The 19,090-nt window shown below is 48.0% G+C and overlaps 1 protein-coding gene across 1 annotated transcript; it reads left to right on the forward strand.

Moving 5' to 3' along the window:
* Window positions 1–18,118: 18,118 nt before the first annotated feature.
* OR2AT4 (olfactory receptor family 2 subfamily AT member 4) lies at window positions 18,119–19,090 on the forward strand. The gene has a single exon (XM_072859394.1). The coding sequence runs from the start codon at window positions 18,119–18,121 to the stop codon at window positions 19,088–19,090; it is 972 nt and encodes a 323-aa protein (XP_072715495.1).

Here is a 19,090-nt window from a genome sequence, read left to right on the forward strand (position 1 = left end):
TCCCAGCCTGGAGGTGGGGATGGGTGTGTGGAGGTGGGGCTTAGGCTGCAATTTCAAAAGCTGGAGTACATTTTAACCCAAACTTTTGCAATCTCTTTCAATGGGATTTTTTTTCTTTTGCTGTTTTTTCCTTCTGAAGTTGCAATCCAGAAATGACAGAGCTGCCCATGTGGTTTGCTGATACAGGGCTTTGCAAACTGCTTATGCTGTCCCATTCCAAACTGGTCTTTGCTTTCACTCCGTCTCCTGGCTCCCGTCCCCTCTCGCCTCTGCGCAAGCGTCCCATCCCTCCCGCGCTTTTTCCTTTCGTTCATTTTCTTATTCCGATTTCTTTATCTGCATTTATTTCTTTAACTTTTGAAGCTGTGGTGTTAGCCTGGGATTTGTGATCTGGAGGGTTTGTTTATATAACCCCGGGTTATTTATTTTTCAGTAACTCTCCCCAGTGCTTTTGTGCACTTATCACTAAAGTGTTTCCAGATAAGAACTGCAGGAGTTAACAAACAGGCAGACCCAGTTAAATCTGTCAAAGGGAAACTGGGATTTCTCCCTTTGGGGTTCTTCTGGTGCCTTGGTGTGTTTGGGTTGCGGGCAGGGGACGGCTGCAGGCAGGCATCGGGGATCTTCTCTCCTTGCTTGAACCCAGGCTGCTGGCACGGCTCCTTCCCAGCCCCACCAGCCTTCGTTGTGTGTTCCTCCTCCTCGCTCCTGGCTGTTGGGTTTGCTCCATCTGCTGCTGGGTTGGCTGGGGACGGTGACCCGTGTGTGCCCACAGCACTGCCGATGGAGCTGGCCCTGGCCCCGGCCATCTCCACGCTGCAGAGGTGAGCACTCAGGCACCATAAACGGAGGCGTGGGGTGAAAGACGATAGAGCTACCAACTTGTTCTGGAAATGCATCGGCAAAGAAAAACTCGGTTGTCCCTTTTGCGTGAGCAGGGGTGCAGAGGCTGTCGTACAACGTGGGAGTCGCCAGGACCCGCCACCGAGCATCACTGGCAAGGCAAAGAAAGACGAGGTTTAGCTTGTCACAGCTGGGGAGACACCCGAAATCTTTGGGTGGAGGCAGGGGGATGTAGCGTGAGGGTGCGGTCTCCAGTGGGAGCTGGCTGGAGGGGCTGTGTTTAACCTGTGGGCTTGGAAATACGTCCGAGCACCCAGGGTAGGATGCTCACCTTACCCACTTTGGGAGCTCGATCCACCCCAGGAGGCTCTTCTTGGTCACCTCTGCAGAAGGAGGTGATGGAAACATCATCAAACACTGCTGGAGATATTGCAGGTGCTCCAGGGAGCAGCATAAACTGCCCCTCTCGGACCAGGTCCCTGGATGTCCATCCCCCAGACCTCCAGCCCCACTGGCCTTTTGCAGCTTCAAAAATCAGCATTCCCACAGTTTACTGGGAAACCTGGCTCTCCCTGCCTGCCCTAACCTTGCTCATACATTTCCCTGCTCAGAAAATCCAGGAGCCTCTCTGCAACCACCTGCAGATGGACCAGCTCAGATGCAGAGCCCAATTTATAAAGCTCTGCGGTGGGGCTGGGAAGATGGTCCCTCTCCAGCTCCCTCCCCTCTTGCCCTCCTCCTGCCACTGTGCCTTGGTGGTGGGAAGCCCAGGGGCTGCTCAGGGACCTGGTAGCTTGCAAAAAGGTCAAGGAGGGAAAGGTTTTAGTAGAGCAACCTCAGTTATGGATCCTCCGAGGCTCAGCCATGCCCTCAGTCCAGGGGAGCCCAGGTTTGGTAGCGCTCCGGGACTGCTGCAGCCATCGTTGCCTCCCTTGAGCTTTCAATGGGATGAAGAGGGCAGAGCAAGGCTGGCGTGAGATACGAAGTCTGGACCATTAATGCTGAAGGTGTTTTACTGCTTTGCTTGACACCCCACAGTCTTTGGAGGTAACATTTTCAGGACGAAATGCCATGAGACTCCATGAGCTGCTGCTCTCTCAGTGGATCACGCACCCTAATCCTGCAAACACTTTTGCAAGTTCACCTCCATAAAAGCCATTTGTGTGCATTTTTTACCAAAAAACGCAACCAAAGGGGTTGTTTTGAACCTCTTCAAATACCTGGATTTCAAAAGTTCTGGAGGACGAGTCCATCCCTTCACCTGGTGCTGCCACTTGGTCAAAATGCTGCACCCTGCCCAGGCACTGCTGCCAGTCCCTCCCATTGCCTTCCCCAGGGATGCCTGGGTGTACACAACCTCGGCTGCCCTGAACATCGGCATCCGGGGCTGTCTCGGCTGCAAATGGGTGCACAAACCCAGATGAGGTCTTCCAGGGCAAATTCACACTTGGATTTCATGATGCTGCAGCCTGGAGATGCAGACAGCTGCAAAGTCACATCCAAGGAGAATATAAGGTGCCAGGGGAGATGGAGAGACCTTTGGAGGGTTCCCCATTCTCTTTTCATCCCAAAAGCCACAACAAGCTCCCAGATGGAAACTCTGAATGGGATATTTTCCAACTCAGGGTTGTGGTGCAGCAGCAGCCAAGAAAGGCACAGCCACATTTTCCTCCTGGCATTTCTTGTTGGGGTCTGATGGATGGGACGGACCAGCCATGGGAAACGGGGCACGCTGGGCAGAGGGACTTGATGTTTCCGAAGGGAAGATTATCTGCTTTCCCTGCACAAGCTCATTAAATAATAATTAAACAACCTCTTTATTAGCTCTAGCAGCAGAGATACCTTTTGCTAAGTAGGAGACAGCCAAATCAGTGCGTTCAAAAATACTCTTCACCCAAGTGACCCTGAGCTGTCCTCCCAAGCAGGGCTGCATCAGACAGATAATGCACTGCAGAGAAAATAAACTTTATCAGCTCTCATAGGCTCTGTGATATCTCAGGAAGGCATTATTAGATCTAAAAACCGTATTATTAATATTTTACAGCTGCATAACTCCTTTCTTTCCAGAGAGGCTGTGCAGCGTGCACAGACAGCCCCCCAGGACCCAAAAAACATGGTTAATTTGGGGGCGGGAGGTCGGAGCTCCTTGACAGGAGGGAATAATCTGGTGGAAAGAGGAGACTCTCCAGCTGCAAAGGAGCAAGAGGCAGACACCCAAAATGGCCCAGATGAGGCGACCCTCACCCCCCACGCCTAGAGAGCAGCAGGGAAAGGTGGACACCCCTTTCAGCAGCAATATCACACTGCAATTTTGCACGAAAGAAGAGCACCATCTATTGACTCCTCCTCAGCACCTCATTTCTAGCTGCTGTGAGCCAGCAGGAGTTTTGCAAGTGCACAGGCTGCTGCTCCATCCCAGGACCCAGGTGTTTGGCAGAGCACCCTCGAAGGCAGAGCAGCATTGTCTCCTTGCAGCAAAAACGTTCTTGTCCCGTTGGTCCAAGAGGGCTGCTCAATGGCACAGCACCGGGTTGCATCTCCACGGTCAGACAGGCTCCTCCTGCAGCCTCAAAGGCTGCTCGCCTGTCTTTTCCCTTGTAGGATGCAAACAGCTTTCTGCAAAGCATTAGAGCTGAAGGGGAATTTGGCTCTACGCTAAGGGATGCCACGGGACAGCGGGTGCATGCGGCTCGGCCGTGGCCATCACGCACTCCCTTGTGCAAGGGGTGTACAAGAGCCGCCATCCCCTTGGGCTGCAGGAATTCAATTAGCTATATATGAATCAGCTACACATGAATTAGCAATATGAATTGGTATTGCCTCATGTGGGAAAGGGATGCAGGAAAAAAGACCACGAATTCCTTGGAAGGAAAGTGTTCTTCGTGGTGCACTAGCCCTGTGGCTCCCAGCTTGGAGCCGTCTCCTGCCTGCTGCTGCCACTCTCTGACCAAGAGCTTTCCTGCAGTTCTTTCAGCTTTTAGGTCACTGCAAGCCTTTGACCTTCAGATATTTGGACACGCAGACCCTGAGTGCATCCCGTGTAAATGAAAAGGATAATTCCTATTGAAAAGCAAGCATTAAGAAAGTCCCAGAGACTAAAACCTGAATGGGCTACATGAAGTGCTTTAATAAAAGGAAATTATACCAATCTCATTACAGTCAGTTCAGTGCTGTTAAATTCTCTGGAGGATGTGGTGGAAGGCCTATTTCTTGGAAGAATTAAAACCAGTTTGCAGCAAACGATAGCAGTGCTTATCTTGTGCAAAGAGATTATAAAATTTCACGTGTCTGAGATTGTAAGTGTCCACAAATGAATAAATTGGGGCTTCCAGCCTGGAAGAGGCCACGTTAGCAAGCCCATATCTGCCCAGGCTCTGCTGGTTACCCCAACTCTCCTCTAGGTCCAAGAGCTAAGCTGGGTTTGCAAAGGAGCAGCTCAGTGTCCTGCATTGGAAATGGGACTCATCTCTACTTGTGGGGCTGAGGATGATCATTTGCTGCATGTGGGGTTAGGAAAAAACAGCTGGGATTTTACATCTGAGCTCTGCTGACGTCTTACAGAGAGCCAGGCAAAATCCGAGACGCAAATGTTTTGAATTCTGCAAATATTGTTTGCAGAGCTGGCATCTAAACTGAGTGGCCGGAGGCCACCAGTGGCAATTAGCCACCTTGCTTCTATATATTTTTGGGGCTGCTTTCTGAATCCCTGCCTCGCCTTTTAACGCATGTAGGAGTTGCACTGAAAGCTGTCAGCAACCGTAGCACAGATGTTGATGCAGGCTGAGTTCAGAAGAGGAAAGTCAAAGACAAAAACAGAGGCTGAAGTCATGGTTCCCTTTCCTGTCCCCCAACCACGGGACTTTCCTTCCTGTCCTGAAGAAAGAGGAATCTCGCGGGCTGTGCAAATGCAGTGAGAAGTATCCTCATTATTCTGATGAACTTCATCCTGAAATTCTTCTATAGCAGCAGAGGAGGGAAATTTCAAGGCATCTATTAAACTGAAATCTCAATTCTTATGAATGGGCAGTGCTATAGAGACACAGAGGAGAGCAAATTGCAACAGAGTGAGGTTTCAACATCTGCAGCAATAGCTGGAAGGGGCAGAGATAAATCCTGCTCTGGGTAAGGAGGAGGAAAGCAAAAGAAAGGGGAAAAAGTACAATTTTTCCCCATTCTGTTCTTGCAAAACTCCCAGCCCACTCCCTTGGGCGTACTATTTTGGGACAGCATCGCCCATGATGTGTGAGATGGCTTCAGCCCTGGAAAATCTTTCAAAATATGAGAATGTTTTTTATGAATAACACAGAAGTAATAATGTTTCCTGAAGGATGTGCTTTGACTTGAAAACCTTCCAGCGGGGGATTAACGCCACACTCAGAGGCTGCCTGAGCTCAGAGCATTTATGTGGCTGCATAATTGCACAAGATGCACTTCTCGGAGAGTTTCAAGTCTATTAATGCACTTCGCTCCTCGGGGACTGCGATTTATGGACAGCGGCCATCATGCTGTTTGTAATTCAGTTTAAAAAAAAAAAAAAGCTTGCAAGTCATGATGCTTCGCAGCCCAGTCCAGATTTCCACCCCTCGCTACATCTGAGTGCTAGGTGTTAATTAGGAGACCTAATGGCATTTTATAAAGGCAAGCGGCTAAAACGTGAGTATGCACATAGCAAGAATGCACTGAGACAAACATCCGGTTTTCTATTTTCTTTCCTTTTTTTTATGAAGCACGTCATACAAGTCGGAGCACCGTGGAAAACAAGGTCTTTCCTTGGTTGAGGATGTCAGCTGGGTGAGCACTTGCACTTACACCCACCATCCTTTCAGCACAGCTTTCAAATGCAGAAGGTACTTTGCAACGCCTTCGTTGTCCACACAGTCTTTCTGCTGAGGCTGCAGATGGATACTAATTAATGGCATTCATGATGGCAGCAGATTTATTGAAGCTTAATATATGGGAAACAGTCCCCTGACCACATCCAGTGTGGGCAGCTTGATCCACATCTAATGGGGAGATGCAAAGTCCTGCCATCCCCTGCCATTCCCTAAAGCCTTTCTGTCCACGCAGGCTTACAATTAGTCTTAATTGCTTCTAATGACCTGAGTGCTGATAGCAATGCTATGAGGAGGGGCAGAGTTTCTCCTAAGAAGGAACTTACTGAAAAGTAATTAGTCACTGAGCCAGACTGCGTAGCGAGTTCAAGGCGGGCACCGCTGGGTGCTTAATAATTGAACAAGTTCCTGCTTCTTGGAAGCATTTGTAATTTGCAGTTGTTATTGAAGTGAAACTTTACATGAATTTATACACAGACATCCTTAGAAGAACTGTGCCTTTATCAGCCTTCAAAGTTATCTAAATTATAATACATTTTGTCTTTACTAGAGTAGGCTAAATAAATTGCTATGCAAGTAAATGTTATTACAGCCCTGATAAAGCACTGCATTCTTCCCATTTCCACCAGTATCCTTTTTTCTCTTTTTTTGAAGATGTTTACTATCACCTATCAATTGAAATATAATCCCACCAAGCCCAGACACTGTCAAACCTAAAGGGATGAGAAAGAACTGTAGTCGGTTTCTAGAATGGAAAAGTCCTTGGGAAGGAAAGCCAGGCTGTGTGGCTCAGCAAGGAGGCATACTGTTTGGGCTAAAGTAATTTTAAAAATCGTTTTGACATTACAAAAGTCCATCTGGGAGACTTTCAGTTAGAAACCTGCAGGACTGAGAGATACCGTCCTTCAAGAAATGCAGCCCATGAAATGAATGAGATATGAAAACCCTCGGGGGAAGAAAAGGGCTTGGGGATTTTGCTCTCTGTGATGGCACCAACTGGATATCGCTGAAACTGGAGAGCGATGCTGCAAGCATGCAGGGGACAGGGAAGGTCAGATTGTCTCCAGAAGACTCCAAACTGGGTTTCTCCAAAAAAACCCCTAATACTGCAGGTTAAAGATTTTTTTTTTTTTTACCATGTCCTCACCAGGACAACCCAGTAATAACAAAAATCGTCCTGAAATTGCTCTGCCCTAGCATAGACTGTGCTGGGGAGAAGGAGGCCAGTGGAGATGGGAGAGGGTTGCACGATGAGCAGCTCTCTGCGCAGAGACTCGCTGGCTTTCATCCACAAATCCTGAATGAGGAGCAGAGGCAGCAAGCGGGGAGAGCAGGGAAGGAGCAGGACTCGGATGAGGACCTAGTCCCATGCAGAAATAGGGTTAGTCCTAACAGGGGTAAAAAAGAGGGATGAAGACGATGATGGGTCAGTCCACCCAACATCCCAGATGTCTGTATCTTAATGCAAGGAGTGTGGAGGGGAACAGGAAGAGCTGGAAGCCTGGACTTGGGTCAATGGCTCAAACTGCCCCACCAAAGACCCAGAGAAACAATCTCCATGACTAGAATACTAGTAGAAAAAGAACTAATGTTTTCAGCAAGGGCAGACAGGAGCAAAAGAGGAGCATGATGCCTTCTGTACCATTGCAGCGGTGCAGATTTATTCTGAAGTTCAGACCACGCCAAGAGTTAGACCAGCTGAAAGTCCGTAGGAGTTGGGACAAGAAAATGAACACTGTTGTGTGGGTCTGCTACAAAGTCATGAAGATCAGGTGGAGGAAGCTTTGCAGGCAGCTAACAAGGTCAAAAAAACCTGGAGTTTACAGAAATTAGGGCTCTTCACTCAAGGGATGGACAGAAAGTGTTGTAAGAGCATCGTCTGGTGCTCTGCTTTCAAGCCAAGAAAGAACTGGGCGAGATTGCTGGGACAATACTGAAGAGCAGCAGGAGCACATAGGGGGGATCCAGCCAGCAAGGATGGCCACCAGAGCTGCAAGGATGGCCACCAGCGCATGGAAGGGAGGGAGCCCAGAGAGGATCTGGTCTTGTTCTCCACGGTGGCATTGCCAGCCAACACTGCTTAATGGCTTTTTCACATCAATGTTCACCGAGAGGTCAATTGCAGCTGTGAGCAAAGTGGAGGGGAATGGACAGAGCCAAAATTGGTGAAACAGGAGTTTTGGGAGTGCTTAGATAATCTCAGTATTTTAAACTTGCCTGGGCCTTATTTTGGAGGACTTAAGGACAGGGTCATTTCCAGTGCTGGCTTTGGAAAGTCACGGCGAGAGGCTGTAAATCTGGAAGAGCACTAAGCAAAAGCAGCTGAGAAAACAAGCAGGAGCTACACTAAGCCGCGCCGTGCCGGCTGCGCGTGGAGATAAGCTGAGCTTAGAGCCAGCTATTGCTGACAGCCGAGCAGGGACAGCGTGGGCAGTGCCACAGTGACATTCAGCAAGCTCCAAAGTCCTCCTCACCAGAGCCTCTGCCTGAGCAGGATGACACAGAATTGTCTCAAAGGATTAAAATTTAACTTTTTTTTTAAAATTGATTTCCAAGTGATGATCAGGTTTCACAGCAAAGCTGACATGCTCCATCTCTGATCTCTGTTTTACACCAAGAGAACCTCCCATGAGCAGGACACTTGGCCACATCTCCAAAGGGCTGAGCTCAGCTGTGGCAACATCAGAAGAATACGTCCCAGGCACAACGGCCCCTTCTCATTAAGCCAGGCAAATTGGATTTTCTAAATAGGAGAGGAAAATGTCCACATCTGAGCAATCATCCTGCTTGTGAGGAACTCTCAAAGGTTGCAGAAGCAATTAAGAAGAGGACACCCATGTCCAGGTGGCCAGCAGCCCACCTCATCCACGAGATGGTCCAATAGTGGCCCCAAGAGCATAACCATTTACTACTCAACATTTCCTTGAGTCAGGACAGTCATTAACTATTTAGCAACCCTGAATTTCTCTTCCACTGACATCCCAGGTCCTTCTTTGAACTTTATCAGCTTTATCCCATGGGAGGGAGTTTCATGACAGGATGGATGGGACCCCACATGAAGAGCCACTTCCTCTTGTTTGCTTTGATGCACCTGCTGGTGGCTTCATTGGATGTCCCTGGAGTCACAGTGCAAATTCGGGCATTTAGATTGCCCAGAGAGGTGGTGGATGCCCCATCCCTGGAAACATTCAAGGTCAGGTTGGACGGGGCTCTGAGCAACCTGCTCTGGTTGAAGACATCCCTGCTCATGGCAGGGGGGTTGGACAAGATGACCTTTAAAGGTCCCTTCCAACCCAAACCATTCTATGATTCTAACATGAGGTTTGCAGGGCCCTGACCAGCCCAAGTCTCACGGTAGGGCTTCACCTGACCAAGTGGACATTTCCACCTCCAGGTAGCTCCTTTGGGCTCAACAGAAAAAACCAGATGCTCTGAGGATCTGGTGCCCTGACCCACGCAGGCGACAGTCCCGTTTAGAGGGGGAGGTTGGACTGGTGGCTACGAAGGTTTTTCCAGTTAACCCTTCCGAGGGTCTGCACCTTGGGTCCAGGGCAGATGTCGCAAACCCTTGCTCCACCAGCGCATTTGTCCAAGTCCCTGGATGAGGCACAGCTGTGCTGATATAATCCCAAATCCTTTCTTGTCTCATACCGCTGTGCTAGGGAGTATTAAAAGAGTCCATTGGTCATAAATCCACCACAGGTGAAAACCTGAAAGCCATATACAGAAACAGGTTGTGTGACTTGCATGGACACTGCAAGGAGGCAAGGCATGAGGGACTCTCACCCAAATGCCAGTCACGTGAGCCATGTATTCCCCCAAAATAACTAGCTGGGGGGTATCTGCCTGCTGAAAAGCTGGTGGGAACATGCAGAGCTGTCAGCTGGTAGTTACCACCGCAGCTCAGGAAGGAGATGGACGATGGAGGTGATGGATGGATGGATGGATGGACGGAGGGATGGATGGAGGGATGATCTCTTCTGCCACTGGCAGAGAAGAGGAGGAGTCCAGCGGGTCCTGGGGACGCTGGGCCCCCCAGGGCCGGGGAGCTGTGTGCCGGTATGCCGAGGGGTGGCAGTGTTAGAGCAGAGAAGGAGGACGGTCCCTCCGTGCAAGCAAGGAGCCTGCAAAGCCCCCGAGTCGGGACGCCCCGAGCCCCGCGCATCCTTCACCCCACAGCCCGGCAGCTCTCCAGAGAGTCCTGGAGCTGGGGATGAATTTTCTTTCTGTGCATATCCCTAGGCAAAGGGAGGAAATAAAAAATAATGAATTTAACCGACATTTTTTAGCTAGGCAAAAGGAAAAAAACCAAAGAGCAGTTCTGCCTTCCTGCTGCTCACAGGTTTGTGTGAGCAAGGGTTACAGCCACCCGCATCTTGAGTGGGTCCTAGGGACATCCTGCCTTCCTGTCAGACTCAGTTTCCCCATCTACAAAGTCAGGGCTGTTCAGACGAATTTCCCAGTGAATCAAGTCATGGCCACCCACCTCTCAACCCGCTGCACAGAAAATCCCCAGCCCTGCCTATAACTTTGGGGCTGCTCACCTGAAGAGCATCCTGGAGGCTGTGGGGTACGAGCTGCATGAGGCCAGCTGTGCTTTGGGGAATTGCTGAGTCCTTTGCCCCTTTTTAACAGGACGGCACATGCCTTGTGCACAGAAAAAACAGAAGCACAATGGAGGAAGGAAGGTGTCATCCTCACGCTGCCCCAAAACCCCTCTCTGTTGTTTTTGCAACTTGAGCTATGGGGGTGATTTACATAGAATTCACGTGCTGTAGGGAAATGCATTTTTACGGCATCCAAATACGGATTAGATCTAGCCGTGTCACTCACCTTGTTCATAGCATATCCATTTATTACTCTTCCCTTATTCAGCTATTTTATTAATTATCCATCGTGCACGCTTGGTGAAATTGGGTAGCTGAAGAGTGACATCCAGTGTTTTAGGCACACAACAAGAAATGAGCATTTCCCTCCCCAGAACTTCTGAAATTAAAAATCAATGACGTGGTCAATAATCTTTTAAACTGGGGCAAGCTGGGTTCATTATTCCAAAAGCATTAGTTTGCTCCTATATAGGATCACTCCCTGCTTAAGCAGGGAGCAAGCTGGAGGCAATGGAGATAAGGTGAATGCAGATCTGACATGTGGACCCCCCCCCCCAACAGTAGGACCAGGGGATGCTCACTGAAACCAGTAAAGGAATGATTTAAAACAGGAAAGTCCTGGGTTTATGCAGTAGGCAGCACATCTCAGAGATTTGCAGCCCATGAGGCTGTAGAGATGCAGAGGACCAGCAGGTCAAAGGGGAATTAATTTACAGCCCACAAAGGTTGTAGAGATGCAGAGGACCAGCAGGTCAAGTTGGTGGACAACAGGTCCATGAGCAGATGGCGAAGGGACGGTGTGACAGTTCTGGCTGCTGGGGTAGTGTGAATGCAATGGAGCCCAGGAAGGGGCTCTCCCCGTTAGCATCGCCACTGCGGACAGCAGACAGGGTGAGCTGGGCTGTGGTCCGACATGGCTGGGCATCAGCTGTGCTCTTATGTTCTTGGCCAAACACTGCTAATTTATTTTTATGCAGAGATCTTATTTTTATTTTCTTAAAAAAAATAAAGAAATAATTAAATAAAGAGAGAGAAAGTTCTTTCAGATGGCATCAATGTAAGAAATTTTTACATAAGTTAGTTCTTTGCTGGATCTTTTCCCTTTAAATCTAGCATAGATGTGAAAATGAAAATATTTTCCAGCAAGTCATAATTAGGAGAATGAAAGCACTTGTGCTACTCTGGGACAACCGCAGAGTACAGCAGCGTTCATGATTTTACTTATGGGAGAACGAAAAGCGGCTCCAGGATGACACCCCACATCTGCAGAGCAGCCCAAAGTGTAACCTCTCTCCATAGACCAAGTCGCCCAGAGCTTTTTAACATGTCAGGGCTGAAAAAGAAAAAAACATTTAAAGGGTTTAAGACCTTTAAAACTCCTACTGCATGCTCGCTGGGACCCATGCAATCTGAGGCTCAGGCTCCCTGAGGTTTCAGCACACTCCAGCACTGGCTGTGCAAGCCCTGATTACACTGTCCCTGGATATTAATTATTCTGAAAAACATTTCTAAAACCTCAAAGATCTGCAAGCCACTAAGAGACCAATTTGCACTGTCTGCACTGGCATTGCCACCCGAGTGTAAGAATTAGCGTTTCGAAAACAAACATGTTTGGAAATGCAACTTTTCCCAAATGCTTAGGGGGAGTATTTTTAACACGAGTATCCAGGAGCTCTGCCATCAGGGGCACGAGGTCCGCTTGGATGCAATCAGAAATTCAAGTGGGAAATTGCTCCATAAGGTGCACGTTAGAAAATGCATGGAAACAAGCAGAGTCATTACCTGTCCTGTTTGCGCCGAGCGTGATCATGGCTTAGCATTGACTGTACGTGCTCTCATATCCATGGAGCGGGGCCAGATCCTGCCTCCTGCATGGGGAAAAGAGGACACATGCCCTAGGTCTTCTTGCACCAAGAGGTGCTCCAAGAAGTGACCACAGAAACCAGATGACCAGAGATGAGCATGTGAGGGGGGTGCAGGGAAGGATTAAAGTGGGTAGGAGTGGTAGCAGTGTGGATTTGCAAATTCGCAATGTTTGCAAATTTGCCAAAAAATTTTGCAGCTTTGAAGACTGAGGGGGGGGTGAGGGTGGGACGGGGGGGTTTGGGCTCCAGGCATGGGGAGGGAACCGTAGGGAGCACCAGTGAGACTCATGCAATGGCAGACGGCAGAGGAGAAGCGATTCCTGAGCTGGAGGAGCAGAGTGTGGCAGTGGGAGAAGGTAGCTCAGACAAGTCGGAGGGCAAAGGGAAGGAGGGAGAAGAAAAGGAGATGAAAAGAAATACCTTGTCCGTTGTGAGCAATGAACTCAGCTGAACTAGCACGGGGCTTGGCTCTTCTGCCATCCCAATGGGTGGTCCCAGCCAGGAAGAGTGGGAGCTCCCAGGTGAAAGGACTTGGCCTTCAAGAGAAACCGTGGTCTCATTCGGGAAGGTCTGGTTGGCTTCTGTCTGACAGCCCTGCCGCCCTGTCCCACACCTGGCCAGATGTGCTCAGGAAGGGGGGACGGTGCAGGGAGGCTGCTGCTCGGTGCAACTGTAGCGCAGGGAAGGGATTTGTCCCCCACCCAAACACTGGCACAGGTTGCTCAAAGAGGTCGTGGAGTCTCCATCTGTGGAGATATTCAAAACCTGACTGGACACAGTCCTGGGAAACTGCTGTAGATGATCCAGATGATCTCAAGAGGCGCCTTCCAACCTCAACAATTCTGTGATTTGGTCCTTTGTCTTACAGCATTTAGCAGCTTCCTTTGCCGATACCTGCTAGTCACACTTGAGCAAGTCCCCGCAGCTTCATGTGTAGCATTTCCATGGTACAATTTCTCCAGCTATGCCAGACATCTGCTTCCGAATGAGATGAGCTTCCCCAGAGGAGCATCTCACCCACCATGGCCTGGAGCAGGAACAGGGATCTCAGATCTGTTGAGGGTGTAAACGTTTGTGCTGACCTCTCCATCCTCCACCCACCATGGCCATTCCACCCGGGACATGCAGACACCACCAGGGTCCTACAGAGCTGCACTCCTGGGAGGAGATATCTCAGATACCACCAGACATCGGTGTGCTCAAGACCATACAACATTCAGGTCTAGCAGACTGCTGTGAACCAGTGGACACCTTGATCATCTCTGCCCTGTCCCCAGCGAGCCAGTGATGACATTTTAAGCTGGAGCAGCTCTTAGTCCTGAGGTGTGGGTGTTTCATAGAATTGGGTAGTTTAATAAAATTGCCATCCTGAAGGAGGGATTGTTGTCCTGTGACATATTTTTCCACCAATTCGTTGAGAATGAGCAGAGGCTAGATAATCCCAGGATGATCTATAGTGGGTGTATCTGAAGCTACCTGTAATTAAAACTTAAATTATAACTGACAAGACAAGATCGCAGCTCGAATGGTTTATAATCAGCAATGAGTTTATAATCAGCAACCTCCTTCGTGCCATGCAAGAGACATTTTATTACCTGTTTTCCTACAGGAATATTAGAACTAAACGTTCAGGTGACTAAAGGTAGGGGAGATTTTTCTCATCCATAGTCTAAGCTCAGGAAACCATAGTTATGTGGGTTCGTCTGCTTGGAAACGGAGCTGGTGTCCCCTTGTTAGTCCCTGGAACAAGATGTGGACTGCAGGATACCATCCACAGCAGAAATGTGATGGAGAAGGTGTGAACCTCACACCAAAACCTCAACAAGTGTCGTGAGCACTTGGAGGCTATCAAGGATGCTAAGTCCATTTAGGAGGGACTTTGCACGGCTCCCCCCTATTACTGTTTCTGGCTGTGATGGCTTTTGGTGAGGACGTGACTGGACAATGGCAGGGGACAAAATAATTATGAAAATATACTGAGGATTCAAAGATACATGCAAACCACCCACTGCAGTAAAAGTTTATTTCAAAGATTCTGTTTAAAAACTGGCTGGCCCAATCTGGCATGAATCCTATCTCACACTTTACAAATAAAACCAAACCGGGATCCATCTCTGTGTCCTCAGGTTCCCAAAAAGATCTCAACCTCTTGCCAAGCCCTCAGCGATGCTCTGCTGACCCCATCTCCCCCCGTCTAAGGATTCAGCCCCAGGATGTTGGACCCAAGGAACTGGTACCTAAACCCCACCTATATTCTGGCTTGACTTCTCCTCCCAGGGATCATCCTGGGCAAAACGACTTTGAGGACACACTCCAGGAGCACCACCAGATCCCACCACCTGGCAGAGTTCTCCAGCTCTTTCATTTATCAAAGACGAGACTGCAATTTGGAGGAATAATTGGGTCGGAGCAATGGAAATGAGACTGGTTTGAGTTTTGGTTATGTATCTAGATGCTCCTGAGATGCAGGTGGGTGCATTATTCACAAATTGCTAATATTGTAATCAAATCTGTATTTTTCTGTATGGTGTCCAAGGACACATCCTGCACCACAGAAGCCTGAGTGCATCAGAACCTATTTACACAGGACAGGATTTAACGCTTTCTAATTGCCATCCAACGGCTTTCACTTAAGATGGTTGGAGGACAGTGAAGATATTTATGTAGGAATCTGGAGCACTGGTCTAGGAGGACATTTGGAGAAGGAGTTTAGTTTAGTGGCTATGAATTGCCCCTCAAAGGGCATGTCTCCCTCCATTGACCCTAGAGCCAGGTGGCAATGTCTTCTCATGCCACATGCCTGGATTTCCCAGTCCACGCAGCTCTCAAGGGCTGTCATTTTTCCCCTTGGCCTCAGCCACACTTGACAAAGCCTCCAAAAGAAGAAGCTGTGAGGTTTAGAGGCGATGGTCTCAAGGATGGAGAGGGCAAGGAGATGGGCTGCTCACAGAAGTGGCTCAGGGATGGCTGGTAGTCACCTGGTTGTCCATGTAAAGGGGTTGTATGTTGGCCAACATACCTAGACATACCTAAGCATGGTGCATGGAGCAGTCCTGGGCTCCTGTCTGAGGCGGAATTAAGAACCAGAGGCCAACCTCCAGGGATGGCAGCCAAGGAAACTCCTGAGCAGCCAAAGATATTGCCTAGCCCAGTCCCATGCACGTTGTCTTTGCGATTGCCCGCTCCTCCTGCACCAGCTGAGCCACATGCCAGGCTTGACCTGAAAACCCTGGAGAAAAGAGATGGAGCTAGAACAGATACAGGTCGGGATCCTCTGTGGCTGCGTTTGCATTTGGGCTGTGCCCACATTTGGGAGAGCTGCTGCTGGCCCTACCTGAGAGCTGCTCCTCTGCCTTGGCCGTGCACTACATCTTCGGTGTATGCCTCGGGTGGTGTAGAGGAGGAGACGGAGACTTTCATACCCTCCAGAGTGCGACCCAGGCATTGGAAAGGAAATGCCAAAGGAAGGGCCAATATTGAACCATGGGAAGCTCCTCCAGATCTGGGAAGAAAAGACCGGTCTTCCTCCAGTGTTTCTCCACTGGCCTCGACACAACAGCCCACTTCCATCACACGACAAACTTGGGGGAGTGAAAACTCTTCCTTTGCTGCTCTTGACTATGCAAATCTGTTGTACGATCTCCACCTGCTGTGAACTGCGGCGTGCAACAGGGGGATTCAAAACTGTTGAGATGCTCTATCGGGAAAAGAACGTGTGGGTCTCCCAGCTCAAGGCAAGAAAACATCACGGAGAGCATCTCTGGGGAGCATCTCTGGGTGGGGAGCAGGGCAGCGCGTTCAAATATGTTCAATATCAGTAATGGCTTTGCCCGTTGATTTACTGCAGGAGTTTTGTACTTCCCACTAAGGATAACATTAAGGAAGGGGAAGACCTAGTTATAACTTCAAAGTGCAAGTGAGTTATTGTTGATACTATTCTGTTAATATGATAATATTTTTCAGACTAATTAAGTGTCTCATTTTGATTTACTTTTTTCTCATGGGGTCCAGGACAGAAAAATATGATTGTAATACATGTCAACAGGCTCCAAAGAATGAGAATTTGATCTACTATGTCTGAAAATGACTTCAAATCAATGCTAATTTTAAGGACATTACATGCTGGCAATTTTAATTCAATACAATAAATTATCTTGGTTTTTTTAATAGCACAGCATTGTTTATACAAATTACATCCTCGAAGCTTACTAGTTTGGAAAAAATAATAATAAGAAAGAGAAATGGAAAAGGGTAGATTAGATGAGAGGTACAGAGTAAATGAAGTATCAGTTGTATTTAAATCTCAGTGTGGCAGAAAATCTATTTATTTGTAATATTAAATGGATCTCTCCTATATGGTTATGGAGATTACTTTCTGGGTGAAAGGTAAAACTATCTGAAAATTACCAGAGATTTAATAATGTTAGGAAATTGCATGAGACCAACCATTACTCTCAACTACTTGTGGCCAAGCACAAAACATTTCCAAGAGAGCTTTATTTCCCCTCTCTTAAATTGGGATAAGGAAACCAAGAAAAGGCATAAAAACTTAATTAAGCTTCATTTCTCCTTCTTTTTTTAGCATAAACCTAATGAAAACAAGGGTATTTTTTCTTCTGAGCATTATCTTATGTCCAGCCACTATAAAGAAAATTAACTCTATCTCAGCTGAAACCAGGACATCTTAGTTTTGATTTACCCAATGTTAGAGAAAATAGATAAATTCCAAAGGAATTTGTGCCTATGAAAGTGCAGTAGCTGTTTCGTGGCTTGAATAGAAGATGCTGGAAGTTTCGAAAATGCTGCTTTATTTTCCTGCAGCAAACAAATATATTCCATAGGGTTTGGGCAGAATAGTCCTTTCCAATCTGCATTAAATCTTTATGAGCAACAAAGGAAGTACTTCTATTGAGAGGAAAGAAAATCTCTGTAACTCAAGAATCTTGAAAGCTCATAATGTAAAATAAATGGAAAAGTACGGCACGCTCCTTCTTACCCTTCCTGGAGAAATCCAAAAAGTATCACAAGATTATATGAATAATGCAATTGTAGAGCTACATTATGTAAAATAAAGATATGTAAGGGCTGTAAGCTGTCACACATTGTGTCCCCCTCCATCTGAGCTGAAGTCACTGACGGATACTTATTCCTAGTTTTTTTATTACAGTGTCTTTGAACTTCATGAATCTCTAAAACATTTCTTGCCATGGTAAAAGACATAATGCTGACCTACATCAGCCAAAAAAAATTACCATGAAAATTCCTTTGCTTTTATGTACCAGGAAACGACCTGGAAGTCAAAAGAAATTCTACATTTTCATCTGAATGTCAGCAACAGCAGTGGAAATTGATTGCGTGCTGCAATGACTGTGGGAAACGCAGTGAGCTGCAAGTAGCCAACCAGAGGTAACATGGGCATGAAAAACGGTGATAAAAATGACTTTGGGTAGCAAAGATTGTAATAACCTAGCAAACGAGAGATGGATGATTGACTGCTTCTGACCTAATTCCCTGCATTCCCTTAGAGAAGAGAAACGGGCATTTCCATAATGCGGCTCATCTCCTCCTCGGTGCAGAATGGGGCAGAGGAGCTGCATTCCCCAAAATGCCCCTTTTCCCCACGGACCAGAAAAGGGACCCAGAAGGACCAGTGCAGGTGGGGGGGCTCTGTATGGAGGGCACCCAAAGCTAGGTGAGACGAATCCTTGTCCTTCATGCCCAAAGCTGAAGAGCGTGCCATCTAAAGACGTAATCCACATCATCAACAGAGAATCCAAATCATCTTAATTGGGGGTTAGAGACAAGGGGGGCCGAACTGTGTCTTGCAATGTGTTCGGCTCTGCAAGATTTCATCCAACATGTGTTTTCCTTGCAGAACCTCTGCAAAGCTCCTTAGAGAAATGTCTCCCTGCACGTCAGCCTGTTTCCAAACTCCCTCTTCATCCTCACAGGTGTTTTGACCAGCCCCACCATGGAAAGCTGCAGCAGCAACGCTTCCACTAAAGTCTTTTTCTTGGTGGGGTTTCCAGCTCTCCAGGATTTCCAGACCCTCCTCTTTGTTGTGTTCTTGCTATTCTACCTGCTGATCCTAGTTGGTAATGTCGTTATCATCACCGTGATTGTGGTCGACCGTACGCTCCACAAACCCATGTACTTTTTCCTGATTAACCTCTCTGTGTTAGATGTGCTGTTCACAACCACCACCATCCCCAAAATGCTGGCAATGTTCCTGGCCAATGACAAAACCATCTCGTTTCGGAGCTGTTTTCTGCAGATGTACAGTTTTCACGGGTTGACGGTAACCGAGGCGCTTCTCCTGGTGGTCATGGCTTATGACCGCTACGAAGCCATCTGCAACCCCCTCCGTTACCCGGCCAAGATGACAAGAAGAGTGAATATCCAGCTGGCAGTGAGCGCCTGGATCACTGCGCTGCTAATACCCGTGCCCGTCATCACGCAGACCTCTCAGCTAGCTTACAGGGACACAACCAGGGTTCACCACTACTTTTGTGACCACCTGGCAGTGGTACAAGCCGCGTGCTCGGACTTCAGTGCCGATTTCCAGACCTCCTTGGGGTTCTCCATCGCTATGACAGTGTCAGTCATCCCTCTGTGGCTCGTCACCCTCTCATACGTCCACATCGTCCTCTCCATACTAAAGATCAACTCCAAGGAAGGACGCATGAAAGCTTTTTCAACGTGTACTTCCCATCTGCTTGTGGTGGGCACCTACTACTCCTCCATCACTGTGGCGTACATGTCCTACAGAGCAGACATCCCTGATGATGTCCATGTCATGAGCAACGTTGTCTTCTCTATTTTAACTCCCTTGTTAAACCCCATCATTTACACTTTACGGAACAAGGAAGTAAAATCTGCGGTTAAAAAGTCTATTTTTCGAAAAATCTTTCCCCTTTCTAAAAGAACGAATTTATTTGGGTAA

Source organism: Ciconia boyciana, chromosome 1 (genome assembly GCF_034638445.1).
Source record: "Ciconia boyciana chromosome 1, ASM3463844v1, whole genome shotgun sequence".
Lineage (NCBI taxonomy): Eukaryota > Metazoa > Chordata > Aves > Ciconiiformes > Ciconiidae > Ciconia > Ciconia boyciana.